This window comes from Rousettus aegyptiacus, unplaced genomic scaffold (assembly GCF_014176215.1).
Source record: "Rousettus aegyptiacus isolate mRouAeg1 unplaced genomic scaffold, mRouAeg1.p scaffold_m13_p_6, whole genome shotgun sequence".
NCBI lineage: Eukaryota > Metazoa > Chordata > Mammalia > Chiroptera > Pteropodidae > Rousettus > Rousettus aegyptiacus.
In genome coordinates, this window is record NW_023416309.1 from 109,629,202 (window position 1) to 109,650,560 (window position 21,359).

At 50.7% G+C, this 21,359-nt stretch overlaps 1 protein-coding gene across 10 annotated transcripts in view; it reads right to left on the bottom strand.

Moving 5' to 3' along the window:
• SLC39A11 (solute carrier family 39 member 11) overlaps positions 1-21,359 on the bottom strand; it is a 299,781-nt gene that overhangs the window by 208,635 nt on the left and 69,787 nt on the right. For 9 of the 10 annotated variants that reach the window (XM_016143613.2, XM_036223070.1, XM_016143617.2 and 6 more), the window contains one exon: positions 20,933-20,971. The exons of the other annotated variant lie outside the window; for it this stretch is intronic. In XM_016143613.2, coding sequence (XP_015999099.1) covers positions 20,933-20,971 — 39 coding nt within the window. The remainder of the gene's footprint in view (positions 1-20,932; positions 20,972-21,359) is intronic. 10 annotated transcript variants of the gene reach the window in all.

The window sequence follows — 21,359 nt, forward strand, 5'->3', positions numbered from 1 at the left end:
CCCACCGAAAACGGGCGAGGGTGTGCCTGCGGGCGGGTGCGCATTTTCCGAACTAGGAAAGAGCGCTTGCGCGTTAAAAAAAAAAAAAAAAAATCGACCTTCTGGCCCAGTAATTTCTCTCGCAGACGGCTGCCCCCAGAGAAATGAAAACATACGTCCACATGAGACTTACGCAAAAATATTCGGTTGCTCTATTCATAGCCTGCATCTGGAAAAAAAACTCACACATCCGTCAACAGCAGAATGGATAAAACACAATGCAGCATATTCACAAAATGAAACACTCTTGAGCAGTGAGGAGAAACTACTGATTCACGACCACGGAGATGACTCTCGCAATCGGTGGGGGAAAGAAGGCACCCCACGCCATTCCACGTAAGCACGAGAATATGCAAAGCTAATCTATGGCGGCAGAAGTCATGCAGTGGCTGTCTGGGAGGAGGGGCAGAACTGACTTAGTTCTAATGGAAGGTCTTTCCGGGGCGACAGAAATGTTCTCTATCTCATTTTGGACGGTGGTTGTACAGGTGTATACGAGTGTCAGAACTCATTGGGATGACACTTTAATAAGCTCCAGGCACGTGTGTAAATTACATTTTTTTTTTAAGGCCTTAGGAAGGCGGCCCTAGTTTCTGATGAGCCACGTTTGTGCCACGGACATTGAGTGTGTCAGGAATCCAGGTTCTAGGATCCACCCTAAAGTGGTCCCTCTGGGAAAAGGTTTAGGTTGTCCAGCCCAGAACTAAGAGTCGGACCATCCTTAAACACTTAATGCCAGCAAGAACAGACAAGCACAGAAATCATACCCAAACGGCCTCTCGGCACCCATCCTCAGTGACCACAGGTCCTGGCTGGCGAGGCCGTAGCCTTTACCAAGTTCCTTAAGAAAGGACCATCACCAAGACACATCTAGGCTTTCAATATGTTAACCAACAACTGCATTAGTACTTCCTCTGCAAAACGGAGAGAAAGAGCTAAAAACGAGTTAGACACCAAGCCCCGTCCTGCTCCAAATCCAGGTTCTCAAGTCAAAGCGCGACTGAGCTCAACAAACATTTACTACGCAACTACTGCGTGTGAGGGGCCCACCTGGACTGCAGCGCCCATCGGCGATGACGTTAGCCACACCCAAAATAAGACCGCAGCGCTCCAAAGTCAGTACCATCTCGACTTTTTCTGGAGTCTGCCATTCCTCTTCCAAAGACCCATTATTTTGATTAATGAAGAGGTGCAAGTATAATAATTCTTTCAGGTTCAGCCTAGCTAGAAGAGGGAGGACTCCCAGAATCCTTCAGCCCGCCAAAATCATTAACTCCGTGTGGGCTTAAAGAGGGATCGGGGACAGGGGGAGGGGGCAGGGGAAGGCATCCTTACTGAACTTTCTTACCAGCTGGTCACCAGGAGAGTGAGAACATGATACGGCCCAAAGCGACTTGTCTATGGCCCCCAGCCACCAACCCATCAGCGCCCTCTCAAATTCGGCCTGTCACCAGACAACTGTACCAGCTGGTCAAGCCCCCCCACCCCAACACCACCGCTCACTCACACTGATCCAATCTGTCCCGGGTCTGGCTGCTAAGGAGGCAGCCCAGGAGGGGAGAAGAGAGAGCCGTCCAGCTCCACGGAGGAAAAACTCACACGCGTAGGCAGGACACGCTGCTCCCCACTTTGACGATCCCCCCCTTCCCCAGAGGTGATAAACCAACAACTGCCGCCAAACCGCGGGCTTTGTGCCTCTCCCTGCTCAAAGGAAATGACCGGTGAGGCTTGGGGGGGCAGGAGCTTCACGATCGAGGAGAAGGAACACCCCACCCCACGTTCCAAACAAAACCGCGTTTCACTCTCACCACTCGGGAAAACACGGGGTGTCCAAGTGCCTTCTGTGCTAACTCGCCTGAGGGACGCGAGAGGCCGCCGTCGGGATGCTGGCGGGGTCCTTGGGGGGCAGAGGGCAAGGGGTCAGGAGCGACGGGACAGAATCGTACGAAGGGACTTGGATACGGTACAAAAAAGTTCCCCCTCCCAGGTTTGCTTGATTTAGCAAATTAAAAATACAGGATGCCCAGGTAAACTGAATTTCAGACAAAGGATTAGTAATTATTTTTATTTGAGATAAGCTTATACTAAAAAAAAAAAAAAAAAAAAAGTTTTTTATCTGAAATTCAAATTTAACTGACCATTCTGTACTGTATCTGGCTCCCTGGCTAAATCCGCCAGCAATTTGGGGGCCGATCTGCCATCTTCTTCCTCTCCCTCCCTCTGCATAAAAGGCAATAAATACGGCACAGGGTGCGGGAGGCACGGCTCTACAGACTACCCGATTCGGATCTAAGCTCCCAGCCGGGAGACCCTGGGCAAGAGCATCATCTCTCCGGGGTGACCACTTCTTCCTACAGAAGGTAGAAACCACAACGGAAATAACAGTGCCACTCCTACGCTCAACGGAATGAACAGCAACGACAACATTCACACGAAGGCCGACCCTGTGCCAGGAACTTTCTCAATCCTGCCAACAGTAAGGGTCAGGTGCTGCTGTTATCCCCGCTTCGCGTGTGGGGAAACTGAGGCACAGAGCGGCTCAGTCGTTAACCAAGTCACGCAGTTAATGAATGGCAGAGCCAAGACTCGAGGCCAGCCCGTGTGGCTCCCGAGTCCCTGCGCTTATCCTCATGATGTCCCCAGGGTGGTGCTTATCTCCTTGAGTCGTTCTGTGAAGTAAACCGGCCGGAAGTCTACAAACGCGAGCTGCTACCTATGCACACGACAGGTCTCTCTCCGTTGTCACTATTTCGTTAGAGCAAATGACACGTGAGAAAGTAACCGAACAGGAAAAATGAAGAAACTCACAGGGAATTCAGGGAGGGGACATTTGTAAAGAGGAAAAAAAAAAAAACTGTCATTAATATCAGAAAGACATGACCGCATGGAATCAACCCATGAAAAAGGACAAGATGCTCAAGGGGGAACAATAAATAAATAAAACAGGGAGAAGAAGAAAGAATTTCCAGAAAAGGAAACCATGAAAACAACTAGAAACATTTGCTCTTTTCATGGCATTTTGGAGTCTGTGGAATTTCCCACCATGCAGAACGAAATAGCAAGATTATAAAATGACAAGAGAAAAATGAGGAAAATGCTAGGCTCGGTCCCGGAAGCCCACGACGTGACTCACAGAGAGAGAACAGGGCACCAGCGGGGAAAACTATCAGAGGGACACGAGACGACGTTGACCAGGACCGAAGGACGCCGGTCTCCGGGTCGAGAAGCTGCAAAATAAATGTGTTTAGAAATGCGGGGGGAAATGTCTCAAGGAGCAGAGAAAGTGGTTTCTTCTAGAAAAGAGGGCAGAGCCATGGGAGATGGGGGAAGGACTGATGGTTTTTTTTTTTTTTTATAAGCTGTTTATTAACATCTGCTCTTTCTAGATGTGTGCACCTATCGCCCTGATAAACATAAACGAGGATTCCAAAACATCGAGCCCAACTCAAGTGTCCGACAAGTCATTAGTAAAAATATCTCCCACTCACGGGTGCAGTTTAATAATGTACTTCGGTTTCAATAAAGGTGAAAACAAGCGTTTATGGACAACTTGTGTGCTGGAGTGTCACGCATCCACCAAAATAACAAAAGCAAAGATCAGGATATATTAAGTGAAAACACGTATTTTGAAACATCATGTATGGTACGATCCCATTTTTTTAAAATTACATATCAATAAAGTATAGTGGGTCGTGCTGCCGGCAAGAAAGGTTTGGAGGAGTCTGTGTGGGAAAGATAATCGACTGGGGATGAATATGAGGCGAGCTTAGCAACAGGAGGGCCACATCCTGGAAGAAGACTGATCTCAAGCCATAGTACCCAAGTGCGCTGCCTTGAATCCATCCCAAACTCCTCCTGTGTCTTCCGCCTGCTTCCCTTGACGCGAGACGATCATCGTCCAGATGCCCTGGGTGTTTACAGCAGGCCGTCTCCGTGCTAAGTGTTTCAAATACGTGTGTTCATTGCATCCCCACAACAACTCTGGAAGGGAGGCGATACCACCATCTCCACTTCGCAGATGAGGAAACCGAGGCTTACCCCGTGGAAGTCACGAGCCTGAGCTCGCACAGCTGGTTAGCTGACAGACCAGGCTCAAACCTAAGCCAGGTGACCCCAGGGCTTATCCTGACAGTGGCGCACATCCCCGTGGGGCTCAAGGGGGTCCCCCCTCCTTAGTTTACCCCGTGCAGCCTACAGTTTGAGACATTTCCTGGCCTGACTCCGTCCTGAGACGTTCACCATAATTAAATCGGGAGAGAAATTTTCAAAGTGCTTCAGATACGTAATGAGTTTACATCCAATTAGTTTCTTCCTTCGCTGGGAGAAGGAGAAAGACCGATTTCCTTATGGACTCGGAGGGCAGGGTTTCTTGCTGCCTGTTTCTTGAGATTTCCTTCTGAGGTTCCAGGGATACAAATCAGCACACGCCAAAGATGCGGAGAAACTGGGTGGGCCTAAAGGCAGCCAACCCCAACCAAAGCCTTTAATGCACACACCACGGTCCTCTGTCACTTATTTTAAATATACTTTTGAATGCTGATTGTGTTTCTAGTCCCTGTACTAGGGACCAATGCTCAACAGTAAACAAGACAGCCCCCGCCTTCTACTTTGGGAAGGCAGAAGTGAACAACCAATTAGACTCTACAAATGGGCGCTGTATAGAATAAGCAGAGGTCTACAGATGCTTGTCAAGGTGGATTATGATGGGGAAAACGAGATGACTGATTTCCTTAAGGAGAAAACTGCTGACGGCAAGGATCTGGAAGGAACCAGGTTCCCAAGGGGATGGAGCAGGCAAACCCCCAGGGCTTTGGGAACTAGGTCCATGACCAGAAGGCCAAGATGGAATAAGATGAGACACGCTGGCCCCTGACCATTTGGCAACTATTTACTTCCCAACTCAATCTACACAGCACCAGGGGCATTCCTATTCCAAGCCAGCTGGATGCTGGCTCCCTCCAGCAGGGAGGGGCTCCCCTCTCCCGGAGCCGCACGAGATAAGGTCCCACTTAGGATGCTCCACGTTGATTTGTGAAATGGGGCAAGGGGAGTATGAAAATATTTAGGCACCCTAAGGCTCTCCAAAGAAGCACAGATCTACACAGCGGTAGGACCCAGCTCTCCTCTTCCATCCGTCTATCCATCCATCTACATCCATCTGTATCTACCAACCCGCCCATCCGTCTATCATTCCATCCATCCATCCATCCACCCACCCACCCATCCATCCATCCATCTACATCCATCTGTATCTACCAACCCACCCATCTGTCTATCATTCCATCCATCCATCCATCCATCTGTCCATCCATCTATATCCATCCATATCCATCCACCCAACCACATCTACTCATCCATCCATCCATCCATCCATCCATCCATATCTGTCCATATCCATCCATCCATAGCAATTTATCCATTCATCCATCTACCCATTTCAGCATGTTTATTTGTTCACTACATCAGAAGAAGTTATCATGAGCTTCCCACACATCAGGGACGCCTCCTTAGCATCTTTACTAGTTTACTCTTTAAGATTACTCCTGACTCCCACCTCCGCCAGGTCACTCTCTATCCTCTTTCCTTTACGGCTCACACTTCACGCTTACCTCTGATGTGCTATATGTTTTATTGTGGAATTTGCTTAGCATGTGACTCTCTGCTAAAATGACAATCCCACAGGGGCGGTAATTTTTGTTTGTTGTGTTCTGTTTTATCCCCAGCAAGTAAAACAGTGCCTGGCACACTGGGGCGAGGGCGGGGTCCAGGAGGACCACTGGGGGTGGGGAGGGGGCTCCCTTTTCCCCACGGTCAGGTCAGACAAAGGAGTCCAACAGGGGATGGGACGCCACTGTCATTTATTATATGCAAATAATAAAACCTACAGCTATGGGATTATTATGAGGGTCAGAGGAGGTAATGGACGGGAGAGTGCTTTGAAAAATATAAAGCGATAAACGGATGTCATGCAATAACATTTGGGGCTCAAGAGCCCAAAAGATGCAAGTGTTCCCTGCAGTCGGCTCACGGACACCCCCCCGCCCCACAGGTCTCTTTATGCACGATTACAAAGTGTTCCGAAAATTCAGGTCCGTAATCTATTTAAAACGTGCGCACAGGCAATGACTCTGTGCCCCTTCCTCCTGCCTCAAATACGATACTACTCTGTTTTCTCCTTTCTCTGTTTATGCATTTAACAAATATAATTTTTTTCCACACTCCTGGAGAACTCACTCAGCCCCAGGGCTGTGGTGCTTGATTTCTTCATGAGAAGACCAGCGCTTCAGAAACTGAGAGGTTTCCGAAGAAATAATACAGAAAAAGAGGGGGAAAAAATCTATGCACAGGTGAGTGCACAGTCTCCCCTCCCCTCCCCTGTCCTCCCCTGTCCTCCCCTCCCCTTCCCTGTCAAACACACCAATCCGGTGGAGCTGAGTCTCCATCAGGCCTGAAGGTTCGATTCTCTTTGCTACTGGGCCGCTCTGTGGAAACAGGGCTCTCCCCCAGCCAAAGTCAGATGTGGAATTAAAAGTCAGGGTTCCCTGACAGCAAAGATCAGAAGCATCCACTAGCAAGCCATGAACTCATCGGCCTCCGTTATTTGTTTCTGTGCTCCGGAGGGCACAGAAGCATTAAACAATCAGGACTGGATTTTTTTTCCCCTCTCACTATCTGCACAAGGTAGAAGGGGGAAGCATTGCAGTCTCGGTGGAGCCGTGAGATGCCCGGAGGCTAGGAGGCTTGCCGGCTAATCACAGGGATTAAAAGCGGCTCAGCCAGAAACACAAGCCAGGGCTCTGACTCCCTGTCTGAGCCCAAACACTCCCTTTATTCCTGTAGGACTGGAGCTCTGCCCACTGGTGGGGATGCTCAGGAGAGGGGCTCAGCCCCCCGCATCCTCCCCGTGGAGAAAGCGGCAATGTCGCCAAGGCAGACTCCTTGGGGTGGGACGCACAGGGGAAGGGAGCTAAGTGAGGCCAAGCGAAACTCCTGCTGTCATCCTGGACTCAGCCCTGAGAAAGGCGGCCAGCCAGGCTTCTTGGCCTCCGCGGTCCTCACCACGCTCATGGGAACAATAAAACAAACAGAAAGGACAGTGTGGCACTGTCCCTCTGCTCTGCCCACCACTCCCCCGCCCCGCCCACCTCCGCAGAATGGGCTTTCTCTGCATCGCTCTGCCTTCGGCAAAATGCTCTTTATACCCATACGTGCGGTTCATAAAAGGAGACAGACTCCTCTGCGAAGAGGGAAGAAGACTGAATTTGAAAGAGAATGGGTTATCCTTAAAAAGATAAAAATAAAAAAATCAAATACAGGCACCGGTTAACAAAACCAAGCTTAACCAAGCCAGGCTGACGCACGGAGTGTAAGAAGGGGCATTTCTCCCCGGCCTCCTCCAATGCCACAGCCCGGACACACTCGCTCCAAGAGGAAGTGTGACAGAAAGATTCCACGGAGGTCACACTGCTGTTAGCCACAGAACGCCACCTCACCTAAACGCTAATCCTTGCTCCCAGAACAACACAGCCCTTGTATTGAGAAGAATTTAGCCCGGACCCTTTCCTCACAGGGACCAAACACCTGTGATTAATCCAGACCCACAGAGGTTTTGCTTCTCTGCTGCTAACAGAGAACTAATTAAACTTCGCTGGGCCTTCGAATCTCTTCCTTGGGTGCTGAAGTTAGCGAACGGAATGGAAACTTAGAAAGCCAGCACTTCCTCTCCTTGCGGGGAGAGGGAGGGGGAGTTGGGACCCAGAGGGAGGCCGAGAGGCAGGATGGACAAAACAGGACAAAGGGAGACCCCAGTGTAGGGGCCTGGTGACTGCTGGCGATGGTGACAATGAAGGCGCTGGGCCACGACAAAGGAGTGTGAATTCTGGAAGGCTAGACCGTCAAGGGGCATCATCTCAGCAAGGGAGGTGGCAGGTGGCAGGTCAGAGCCACGCATATTTCATATTTCGCATATTTCGCAGGCTCCACCTGCCGATGACTGGGCGGAGTCTCCCCGCCCACTGACTCTGGTTGTGCCTGGTGACTCGCGTCAGCCAGTGAAATGCGACGGAAGTGATACTGTGAGAGCTCCAGAGTCCAGGCCTCTGAGACCTTGCAGTTTCCACCTGCACCTCCTAGGAAGTCCCCACAGACGCGTAAGGAAGGCTGAGCTACACTCCCGACCCATGAGTGACCTGTGAGCCGCCGTGTGGACAGAGGCCCAGACGCAGGCAGCACCAAGGCCCCAGACCTGTGACTGAGACCCTCCTACACCCCTTGGGCCTCACAGAGCTGCCAGATGCCCCACAGCTTCATGGGGGACCCCAGGCGAGCCCAGAAGAGCCACCCGGCTGAGCCCCGCCAACCCGGAATCATCAGAACTAATAGATCGTTGCTGACGTAAGCCGCTGAATTTGGGGTGGTTTCTAACAAACACAGAGTGTGGGGGACTTTGGCTATATGTTGGCCACCGAACATCTACTACGCCTACTTTGGTCACAAAATCTCGATTTTGCTTCAGAACAGTCATCTCGCCCCACCCTTGTCAGTCATTATTAGTCCGCGTTTTATCTAATTAGGGGCGGGGGTGACGGGGCACGTGGCCCAGGCCTGGCCCTTCCACACACTACACCCCCGTGGCAACAAGGCTTAGCATGCATGGATGAGCGCAGATCCAAGCGAGGCCAAGTACTCCCCACCCGCGACTCAATGCCAAGACGTTCCGAGCCATGGAAGAAAGACTTCTCCTTCCTCTGGACTCGAGCCTCCCTGAGAGGATGTGAACGTGAAGCCACACAGAGAAAAAAGCAGGGCCGGGTGATGGAGAGATCCAGGCCCCAGAGTGTAGCAGTATCTGAGGCCGGTTCTATGCCTGGATATTTTAATTCCATGGACCAATACATTTTCTTTCTTCCTGATGCCAAATTGAGTTAGTTTTCCATCATTCATGACCCCCAAAGCCCTGGCTAACACAAAGAGACAGAGGAACTTATTTTTTTATTGTATACCCCTCGTACTACTTGAATTTCTCACCAATTTCATGTATTATGCCTCTGTTTTGAAAAATGACTAAAGAGACAACAGAACTCATTTTCAAAAACGGCATCTACAAAACGTACGCAGAGAAGGTAAACCAATAACGGCACGAGGGCCCAAAGTACTCTCTGCACTGGGGCACGTGCCCGAGACGACTAGTTGCCCACTCCAGTTTCCTTCTCCTCTCTCTGGTAACAGAACCCCAGTGTTCAGCTGGTCATGTTACAGCACAGCTAAAAGACCACGCATCCTATCCTGCCTTGCAGCCTGATGAGGTCAAATGAATAAAGTTCTGGCCAAAAAAAAAAAAAATGTAAGTGGAGCTATCATGCAGGACTCCCAGGAAACCGCCCTCCCTTCTGCCATTTTTCTGCCTGGAAGGCAGACGTGATGACCTGAGCTCTAGCAGCTGTCTTGGGCCAGCAAGACAAAGATTCCTTTGTCTTTCCTTTGGGGCAAAGCAGAGAGCCAAAAAAAAAGGAGTCTAGGTCACTGGTGACTCCCTGAATCTACTTTCACAGCCAGGTCTCTGGATTTCTTCTGCCTAAGAGGAGCCTTTCCAGCTTAAGCCACTGGTCTCAGTTACTCACGGTCAAGCCTAATCCTAAGCAAAGCAGCAGGAAACATCACCATCAATACAATTGGCTGTAGGCGTCTGGTTGCCATGGAGACCACCTCAGATTCCAAAGTATAAACCCACTCAAATGAGGAAGGCCTGATGTAAACCTAACAGACATCCCCTTCCCGCCCCCTCTTTCTGGCAGAGTCCCCCCCATGAGCCAGGATGGTGAGGACAAATTCTCCAACAATCCCAGGGGAAGTAGCCCCAGGAACACAGCACCTGTGATAGGCCGAAACCTCTTTGGCCGCTGTCACAATCAAAGGACTGTGAAGTCCTCTCGGTTCACCAGCAGGAGTGCCCCCTGCTCTCCCCCTTCCCAATTCCGCCACCTCGGCCCAAAGTCAAGGTCTCTAATGAGTCACGGCGCCACCTAAAGTAATGCAAGAGCCTCCAGCCTGCCCGTCCACTGCCGGCCTCCCCTGCGCGCTCCCTATGGCCACGCTCTCTGCTACCCACAACATGCACTTCCGGAAAGTCCAGCTCTGATCATGTCACCCTCTCAAAAACCTCCAGGGTCGCCCCACCAGTTTAGAGAACAAAGGACAAATTCTCTTCCAGGGGACCCCAGGCTGTCCACATCTCCCCCCAACCGAACCCATCGCCATGCCTTCAACGGCCCCGTTTTTCCCTCTCTTATGCGTCCAATGTGCCGTTCCTTCTGCCCATAATTCATTTCCTTCCCCTGCTCCCTCCCCATCCTTCCAACCTGAGCTTCAACCACGAAGAAATCCTCTCCAAATCCCCAACTAGAAGTAACCTCCCAGTGTCTGGGATCCTGTGGTCTTTCACCCATGACCTTACAACCACATGCTGACCTGTCTCACCTGTACAGGTGAATGTGGGTTCTCTTCCCTGCCCACCATAAGGCCCTTGCAGGAGAAGACTCTACCTTGCCTCTCCGCATACTCCCCACGATGCTTTGCACATAGCAGGTGATTGACGGCTTGGCCTGAAGATTGACGGCTTGGCCTGAAGATTATTCTCTTTCTGCTCCCAATTCTGGACAGGCGCCCCCCAAGGAAGAAAACAACTGGCTATCTTGCAAACAGAGCCCACGTGTTGGGCCGTTTCTAAAATTGCACGGGCCCTTGACAAAACTTTGATTACTGGCTTTTGTCCCTTCCTGTGAGCCAGCCACTTCTGAAAAGCAATAACATGCCATATAACGGCAGCCTTTCCACAAAGCGCTTACATTAATGACGTGTACGGATTTGGTCTTATCACGCGGAGGCTAAAGGACAAAACTTAACCAATGTTAACTTTGAGCCCCTGCTCTTTCAAAACAACTGACACTCAATAAATGCTTTTAAATGTGATTTGTACTAAGATGCCTATGAGAAATAGTGTCAGCTACTCTGTATTATTTAAATTGAAGCAGAAGGCATTATAGATTATAGATAAGTTTCTAACGACTAGCTAAATACTCAATTAGGTTACCAAAAAGAAAGAAAGAGAAAGTGCAAAGTCTTGTTTCACAAAACCTTTGGGAACAAGCTCCGCTCCCGCCATCTTCCCGGACTCAATGAGACGTCACCCTGTCCGACGGCGGAGGGACACGTGAGCCGGCGCCCAGAAGGCGCTGCCCGTCCTGAGATTTTTCAGACGCGGTATGTGATCCACTGAGGACTGTGGATCAAGTCGAATTGAAGTTCAAGCGCACGTTCTCCGAGCAGGAGAGATCCTGCCTCCCATTTTTCTTTAGCAGGAGTCAGGGAGCCCAAGGGAAGAGCCCGAGCGCCCAGCTGGCGCTGTCCAATGTCACCCGCCGAGCAGGAGAGGAACCTGACGGTAGAGCTGCCCCCTCCCACTAGGCGGCCATCAAAATCGACCAGCCCTGGCGACCAAAATGACTGCGAAGCGTGTGGCGGCAGCCGTGGGAGCCTGCAGCAGCCGGGGCTGCAGCCGGAGGCCAGGGCGAGCAGCCTCTGCCTGGACACCCCCGTCCAGGTCCCCAGGCCCCATCCTCCACGTTCAGTCCTCCTCTGACCATGACCTTGACCCTACCTATGGACTCGGCTGGATTCTTAGCCCCAGAGCTACACGGAGCCTGCTTTTTCCAACACCAGAGCTCACCCTTCGTTAAGTTCCCGTCTGTACTAGCACAGGGGTTCCCGGCTTGAGCTGCACGTTGCGACTGCCCGCGAATTCTATAAACGCCTGAAGCTTCGCCCCGTCCCTGGAGATTCTGATGTAGTCCAGGGTGTGTCCAGGACACTGGGCTTTTCAAACCGCTCCGGATGATTCTCAGGGGCAGCCCGGGGGGCGAACCACTGTATCGGAATGAAAGGGGGCTTCCCCAAAGCCAGAGAGCTCGCCGGAACGCAACTGCCAAGGACGGTAGGCCGAGTGAGCTCACTCTGCCAGACCAGGGAGGCTAAAGGCAGCTGCAACCCTGGGTTTGGTTTGCGCTGGGAAACCCCATCTTATTTTGCAATCTAAATCGCATGCTTTGCCCTAGGCCATCTGTCGTAACACAGCATGCCTTATGTAACAAGGAGGATGGAGCAAAGGGGTCCACGCAATTCATCGTGCCTCACTGCAGAGCTGTCCCCAGCCGATTCTTCAGAGGCCCGCCCCAGCAGAGGGGGAGCTAAGCAGCATCGACTTCGATTTCGTAAGCATCGAAGGCCGGGCCCCCTCTGGGAGGGCCCACCACCAAGCCAGGCCCCCAGGAAACGGCCTGCTGGGAAAACTGGATATTCCAGGAGACATTCAGAAACTTCCAGTCTGGGTCCTGCACAGCAAAGAGCTGTGATCTGGATGGTCACAGGCAGTGGGCGCTGCCACCAGAAAACCCTGCCATAACCTACATTAGGGGTTTGCGAACTTCTGCAAAGGGCTGGATGGAAATTATTTTAGGCTTTGCAGGCAATATAACCCTGTCGCAGCTACTCACCTCTGCCGGCATAAAGTAAAAGCAGCCACAGGCAACATGGAGTCAGATGTGCGTGGCGGGGTTCCAGTAAATCTTGACTGCAGCCCCCCCTTATTGGTGGGCGATACGTCCCAAGACCCCCAGTGGATGCCTGAAACCTCCGATAGTACCAAACCCTATATATTCTATTCTTTCCTACACACACACACACACTCCTATAATAAAGCGTGATGTATAAGTTAGGCACAGTGAGAGAGTAACGACGATAACCCATGATAAAACGAGACGATCGGGACAACGTCCCGTAAGAGAAGTTGTGCGGACGCCACCACTTAGCTCAGGGACTCCCCGCGACGGGCCCAGCGCGTTCTGGTGCGACACGCTGCTGTCAGCCAGAACGTTCTCTGTCCGCGCCTCGTCCGGGAACCGAACGCCTCTCCCATCTTAACTAAGCACTTACCACACGCTGCGGCCACGACTTGCGCGGTTTGAACTGGGACACCAAAACCGCGCTAATTTCTTTGCAGTTCCGAGAAGATTCATTCTCGCGGCAGATCCTAGCAACCTCGGCGCGTGACCTTTCTTCCTTCCTCAAGCGGAGAACTTTGACCTTTCCACCGAAGGGAAGCACTTTGCGGCTTCTCCTCGGCAGATCTGAATCGCCAGCGTCCCCGCTCTTGCGCCTTGGGGCCATCACTGAGGAAAACGAGGGTGACTTGCACACAAGCACCGCGGTACCGCGTCGGCTGAGCTGGTCACGGAGACGGCCGCCAAGGGACGGACGGGCAGGGGGCGCCTACAGCGTGCAGATGCCGGACAAAGGGATGATTCATGTCCTGGGCAGGACGGAGCAGGACAGCTCGAGATTTCCTCGTGCTGCTCAGAACGGCACGCGATTTAAAACTTACGAATTGTTTACTTCTGGAATTTTCCACTTAATATATTCCAGCTGCGGTGTGCCAGACCAAGGAAAGGGAAACCCCAAATAAAGCGGGACAACCGCATTTGCAAAAACAGGTGGTGGGCCGGAGATGGACTCAGGGTGGACTGTGCCCACCTCACCATGAAATCATAATTTCCTTAAAGACGGGGGCCACCTCCCGGCACTCTGTGAAATCCTGAGCTCCTGGCACAGGCCCCGGAACACAGCAGGTTCTCGTGAACTGCGGAACGCACGAACAAATGCATGAATAAAAACGTGCCAATCATCTTAAAAGAATATCTGTTAAAGGTGTACCAGCTCCTACGGAGAGACGTAAAGAAGTTATCGTGACTTTGGAGCGCGCGCATCTGACTACTGAAACTGAATCTCGAGGACCTGCGTCACTTACGTACGCTGTCACCTTCTCCCTCATAGGAGCAGAGAAGGATGCCCCCGAACAAAGAGGCACAGACATCCCCAAGGAGAAGGCCCCGGCCCGAGGTACGGGGCAGGCCTGGGCCTGGAAGGAAAGGCAGGCAGAGGGGAGGAAGGGGAGGCAGGGGTTCGAGGCCGGGAGAGTGGAGGCAGCCCGCAGATGCACACGGGGAGGGAGCGAGACGATGGGGAAGGGAGGGGACCGTCCAGGGGGCTCCGGGCAGAGCTCTGGGCCACACTGCCCCGGCTGCTCAGCGGCGTAAGAGAGAATACGCGACGTGGCTCTTTCACCGAGACAAAAGCTGTTACTTCCCTTCGACACAGAGAGAAGGTGATATATATATCATGACCTGCTCCGCGCTGTTTACGATGACACTGAAAATCTGAAGCATGAAATTGAAAAGAAAAAAAATACGCTAACAAAAGGATCATAATCGGTCTCCTTCCCAAGCGGCGTTCTTTCCTTTCGTTCTTCGCCTCTCACTCGCCAGCCCTCCTGCAGCAAGACCGCTGTCCCCGCGGCGTGGGACCGGGGCTCAGGATGTGGGGGGCAGGGAAGGTGCTCATCGGGCCAGCGCGGGACACGCGGGATGCAGGGAGGAGGGCCAGGGGACAGAGCCGCCACGTCGCTGCCGCGCTTACAGGAACCACGACTGTCTGGGTACCAGGGGCGCCGGGCCGCGAGTCGGGTTTGCACCCCGAGATGTGTCCCTGCCTTCTGCCCGTGCCTGGCAAGGTTTGGGAACATTCGTCTTAGCTGAGGCAGTTTTTCCCATTGGAAAGTGGCCATTTGAGACCTTTGAAAATAAAATGCCTCGTCATACAAACCTTGAGGTCCCAAGCCCTCGATTATGAATGTTTAAAGGTCAGTGTCTTGAAGCATCACATGCAGGAAGTGAAGGAGGGAGGCAGAAGTGGCAGGTACCTGTAACGACGGTGCCAAGAACCCCGGAGCGCATCTTTACACACCACGCCACACTTAGCTCGTCAGGGGAGAGCCCTGGGGCAGGTAGTGGCAGGTACCCGTAACGACGGTGCCAAGAACCCTGGAGCGCATCTTTACACACCATGCCACACTTAGCTCATCAGGGAAGAGCCCTGGGGCAGGTAGTGGCAGGTACCCGTAACGACGGTGCCAAGAATCCCGGAGCGCATCTTTACACACCACGCCACACTTAGCTTGTCAGGGGAGACCCCTGGGGCAGGTAGCTCAAAGTCCCTCCAAGCTAACCCGGGGTCGCCTCCCCACTTCCTCACGGAGTGCCCATCTAAAGCACAGCCCTAGCCCTCAAACTGAGAAACATCACCTCCCTGGGCTTTACACCCCCATGCAGAATGAGAAGCCTGCAGAGAGGAGAACCCAGGAGGCCCTGGGGTTCCCCAGCCCCCCAACTCTTAAAAAAGCAAATTTCAGAGAGAAGCTCTATGCTGGATGGCTGCCCCCCAGACCTTCCAACGTGATTCGTCCAGTTGAAGCAATGTCGGGTACGATCTGCTCCAGGTCCGGGGGACGCTCGGCATCGCCGGGCGGTCACCTCGGGGCCCTCCGTGTCTCTCAGTCTCATAAAGAAGAGAGTCCTGGCACGGATGACCTCCGCAGAGCACGTCAGCTCGCTCCTCACGCACACATCGTCTGGTGGCCCCTTGGCTACAGCCCAGCTCATTTCAAATCTCCATTAGGATGTCTCGGGCTTCCCACATCACAGGTAATAAGAAAAAGAAAAGGTAATGACTTCCCAGTCAAGGTCTCCAGGGCCAGCCCCGTAAACGCCAGGCTTTCTGAAGACCCAGTCTAATCCAGAATACATCGCTCTAGTTGATCTGGCCGAATTCTCCTCCCTGGGTCCCTCCTGCTACCACTAGGTCCACTCTCCCCATCCATTTCTCCATGGAAATGGAGAACAGCCGGTCACCCTCTTCCCTACAGACTCAGAGGCCATCACCGAGCAGCACTGCTAACTTCCAACTGCCAGCCCATTAGCTGGAGAAAACATTATTCACCACTTGCTGCACAAAAGCAGACTCAGCCAAAATCTCCTTAAGAAAATCATGCCTTTCATAAGAAACCAGCTTGGGATTAAATAATAGATATTAAATTGCCTTTTCATGCCTCGAAGTGAGCTTCTTGATTGGTAGGCTGTGTTTCTCTTCTGCGGCTTCGTGGTCTTATTTATGTCGCACAAACAAACGCTTCTTCCTTGAGAGAATGTATGTTGATTTAGAGATCCCTCATTAGTTCGAGCCTCACAAAAAACAGACATCAGAGCCACAGCAAAGAAAATTAAGATGGTGACTCTGGATATAATATTTACTTTGGGGTCGAAGACTGCTTCTCACTCAGATGGAAAGATAGTCGATTACGTGCATATATCATATGGGTGAGCAGGTGAAGCAAAAAACTAACTTCATAATTGCCTTACGACAAAAAGATCTATGCTAACTCTCTCTGGAAATGCGCAGATCCAAGAAGACTAAGGAGCTCGCCCGAGGTCACACGGCTAAACACTGGCAGTCCCCGACTTCTCATTTCGGTTTGGTCCTCCCTCCGCCCCCAACCGGCAGTTTTCAATCCGACGTAAGTCATTTACTCTCTCTGGATTTGTTTTCTGCCTGTAAATAAAGGCGGCTGGACCAGACTTCAGCCAGAAGGCACTGTGGTTTAAGAGTGGGTGTTCTACAATCAGACTGGGGGTTCCAGTCCTGGCTCTGCTCACAGTGTGATCCTGGGCAGTGCCTCAGTTTCCTCATCTGCAAAGTGGGGGTAAACAGTACCTGGTACACACCTCGCAGAGCTGTTAAGAAAATTAAAGTAGATGACCACAGAGTGCTGGGCAGACTGCCCTGGACGTAGTAAGGAAGGACTCGATAAATATTAGTTGTCATAACCACCTCACATCTCTTCCAGCTTTAGAGTCATATAACTCTAGGACTCTATTAGGGAATAATGACTATCCCTGTTTTTTTTCCCCCCCCAAATGGTAACATTTCCCTCCATTAAGTTCATGCCTCAGGCAGAAACCAGGGCCAGACGTGGGGACTTAGAAGAGAAAGACAACGATTAGGAGACTTGAGGAGTGATTTAAGGAGTCAAGAGACAAACGGGCGAATGGATTTTAAGAGTCACCTAAGGAGATGTGATTAACACTTCGAAGGCCCTGCTAATGAGAAAAACAAACAAACGAACTGTAAAATATATTGCTAAGAACGTTTAAGATGCACATGAGCCTTGCCCCAGGAATCGTACAGAAAGAAATACTGTTTCAATGCACGATTATATCTTGTACACACGTGCCACTGTCAGGATATTCGACGTGCGTTGCGATGTGCATACGACATGTACGTAAGTGTAGCACGACTGACCGTAAACACGGGTGACATCTGGGCGAGGCGCCACGGAACCCCAGTCCACTGACTAGTGGCCAGTCTTCCCTTTTTTCAAGGTACCTCCTCAAAGCCGGAGCCATGTATCTCCGGGAGCTGGGTTCCAGAAGCAGAACCCTTCAGGTACAGACACTGTGGCACGTTCGGCTGTCCCGGCGCTGTGTAAGTGCAGAGTCCACGTTCTCCGAGGATCGGGCTCGGGGGCAACAGCTAACAGGCGACCTCCCAGGAGCAAGGCGGAGAGGCTAGGGGACTTCCTTTTTTTTTTTCTTATCTTTAAAAACATCTGAATTTTTATACATTCCACTCTGTGCCTAGAAGATGACACATCAGAATTCTCTAGACTTGCATTTCTCAGCTTGGCACCACTGACACTTGGAGCTCGATGGTGCTTTGTGGTGTGAGGGGGTCGGGGGGGAGGGGTCCTGTGCATTGTGGGGTGTTTAGCAATACCCCTAGCCTCTACCCATTAGGTACCAGCTGTGACAACCGAGCATGCCAAATGTCCCCTGGGGCGGGGGGAGGGGGGGTGGGCAAAACCACCTTCAACTAGGAATCACTATCCAAGCCAATAGGTTGTCTTTCTCTCCCTCTCTATACACACACACACACACACACACACACACACACATATACATATTTTTAGGTTGTCTATGTTAAATATAAATTACTCCCTGATAAGTACAAGCAATTATTACAGCCGAGGCCACTTGGACGCCACTGCCCTTCCCGAGCTTGGAGAGTCATTTATGAGAATGCTTCCCGTCACCAAAGCCACTGAAATCTCCTGGGTTTGAGTCCCGGCTGTGTCCCACATCATGCTTTTCTCTTTTCTCTAAGTATCTGGTGACCCGCCAGGAGTTCATTCATGCAACTAGCTCATTTTCAAGGTCAATTTTAGAAAAGTGAATTACTCATCTTCTGATGAATACACGCAAATAACTTTCAGAATCTCTCTTTTTTTTTCTACCAACCACTTTAAAAATCAGAAGTAGAACTAGTCTAGCCCCTCATAGTTAAGTGAACGCAGTACGCAGGTCTGACAATGTTTCTGAGGAGAGCGCACCTCAAATGCACGGGTTTCAATGGTCCCAAATCCATCCTTACGTGTCCTGAACTATTCCACTGTTTTTCTTTGGTTCCTTCTGTTCTTCTGCCTTTTGCTATGGAAATTTTACAGTGGTTTTCAGCCCAAAAGAGCAACCAGACACCCAACACCTGCTCAGAGTTGTGAAGACAGCCCGGCGCAGAAACTCTCTGTGTGTGTACCCTCTAGAAAGATTTTGAAAAACCAGGTAGCCGCCCCCCCCCATCACTCGTTTTGAAATTGACATTTAAAATGCTTTCATCTAAGTTTATGGAGCTGAGAAAGATGTAATTTCTGGCATACAGATATTGATATGTTTAAACAAAACCGTCTTGTCGGTCATTCACATGCATGTACCTAAACCGAATAGGGAACTGACTCCCACCATTAACCACATAAAGATATACATAACGTCAGCTGTGCCCTTACGTTCCACGCACTATAGTACACACACTAAAACGCACGGGCAAGCTCTTCTTCAAAAGTCAAAAAAAAAAAAAAAAATTCTATCATTCCTTTTTCTCTGACTTGTCTTTCAATTCCATTTCTGCACAGAATTTATCCTAGAGCAGCTCATACTTGAAGCTAGAAAGTCTATTATTGATTTCTTTATCATACTTCTCTTCGATATAAGTACCTAAAAACTTATGAATTTAATTTGAGCCTAGGGCGCTGACTGCTTAAATAACAATTTCCAGGCTCGAGTTATTATTACAGCTATTCGTGGTAGAGAACAGAGTCATGACAACAAAATACAATCCAGAATTTTATAATTATTAAACATTAAAAAGTAAAACATTTCCAGAAATGCATATTTTCACGGATGAGGCTTTTTTCTGATTTTTCAATTCTTTTATATATCTGTAGATAGATATTAAGTCGTCATTGCTAGAAAAAGATAGTTAAGCATCAATTTACTTCTAGTATTTCTTTTCTTTTTTGTAGACATAAGACAGAGGGAAAAAAATAAACAGATATTTTGTTATAATACTGTCATTTTGTTCTTTGAACTCTTTCCAAGTTACAGGCCCCAAATCCCAGAGTGGGCCATCATGGAAAACGAAAAGATCTCTCTGCTGCCAGGCTGATTCAAAGGGCAGGACGGCATCTGAACCACTAAAGGATTTGTGCCCAGCAGTGAGCACGTTCTCCTCCACACCAGCGCCAAAATGCCGGGGGTCCCTCCGTCTATGCGCGGAGCACGTGCTACCCAGAGACAGGGAAATAAGGCAGGAACGTCTGTTCCTTCTCTGAGGTGGGAGGGGGCAGCCGGGAAAGGAGAACCCGCTCGTTCTCAGGCGGAGCGGTTTTGGGAACAAGAGCTGGGGACCTGGAAACCGATTTCGTTAACGCTATCCACGCGCCGGCGTGACACGTGGCGCGTCCCTCCGTGCTCGTGAAAGTACAGACTCCAGTCTGACGGCTGCCGAACGAGAGGACCGCTGGGACGTCCCTGCCCCAGGCTGGGTTTGTAAAGCACGGGACTATGGAACTAGGAGAAAGGGGCTAAATCCTGGTCCTCCGAAAAGGAAGACCACGCCTGATGGGCCTTTTAGCTGTGACTGACCTGACTGGGATACGCAGTACCGCTGCGACATCTGACTCAGCCAAGCCTCCCGGGCTGGGTCGCCCAGCTTACGGAAGATACGGAGGACTGAGCGCCAAGTGACATGGCACAAGGAAGCCATCAGCCCAATTCAGAAGGTGGGAAATTCTGCAGGCAAAGGAGCCAGTTTCTCCAACAAGTCACCGGCATGTGGCGGAAGAGGATGGGGAGGGGGAGGATGGGACTGTTAAAGAATGAAATAGACTTAAAAGATACGACACACAAATTCGGTATGAAAATCTTGTTTTGGATCTAACGAAGCCGTTTTATGAGATACCTTCTGAGAAAAGAAGATGGAGAAAATTTGAATGCGGACTGGGTGTTGGATTAGAGTAAGGAATCATTGTTTATTGAGGGAGGTGTAAAAATGCCGGGATGATCGCGCTTAAAAGCACAAGCCATTCAGTTAGAGCTGTGTGTTGGATTTACAGATGAAATTACATGATGTCCGGGATTCGCTCTTAAAAATTATTCCAACCTCCCGAGAAGGTTGGGGAAAGAAAGATGGAAAGAGATCAGCCAAATGTCCAAAGTGGCAGGTACGTGGTGTGCATTGTAGGACTCTCTCCACCTTTTTACGTGTTTGAAAATGTCTATAAGAAAAGGTCTTCTAACGGGGGAGAGGAGGAGAGAAAGAGAAGCTTACTTTGTGCCAACAAAACCCTGAGCTAGGCCTTTCCTAAACGTTATCTTAGTTTGCAAGTCCTCAGGCAGCCGCCCAACAAGCCTCTTTCACTGTCTAAAGAGACGCGAGAGCATCAGTACACTGGAAATAAACAGGGCAGGTGATAAGAGGGAGCCATTAGCACCTGGAGATCACAGTGATGCCAATGCCACATCCTGGTCTCATGGGGAGAGACTGGGAATAGCCTTTGGCAGAAAATGTCAGAACAAACATGTCTCCATTTACATTCCTCCTAGAACATGCTACTTACCCCAGCAGCAAAGCCAAGACTTCCATCTAAGATCCGCCTCTGAAAATGAAAACAAGATGTTTCAGATTCTGAGGGATGTTTCATGGGACGACAGGAAACCGTAACACCTAGGAGAGCCACCTGAACAGAGACTGGCCCACGATGGCGTCTTCAAACCCGCCTGGAAGCCTGGATCTGAGCCTTTATAACATGGACCAAACACCGGGGGGTAAAATTTGTCTTAAACCTTCCATCCATCCCACAGCCAGTCGGTCTTCTTTCTGTGGGATGCATGGCTTGCATCGGGCCATGTGTCGCCTGTTACTCTCCCTGTGAGTTATGACTAGAAACCTTTAGTGAGTGGCTGGCCTAAGAGATGGACATTGACGGGTGTGGGCGAGGACCACGCGGCCCACCCCAAACCCTCCCACGCTGCCGGTGGCGGTGC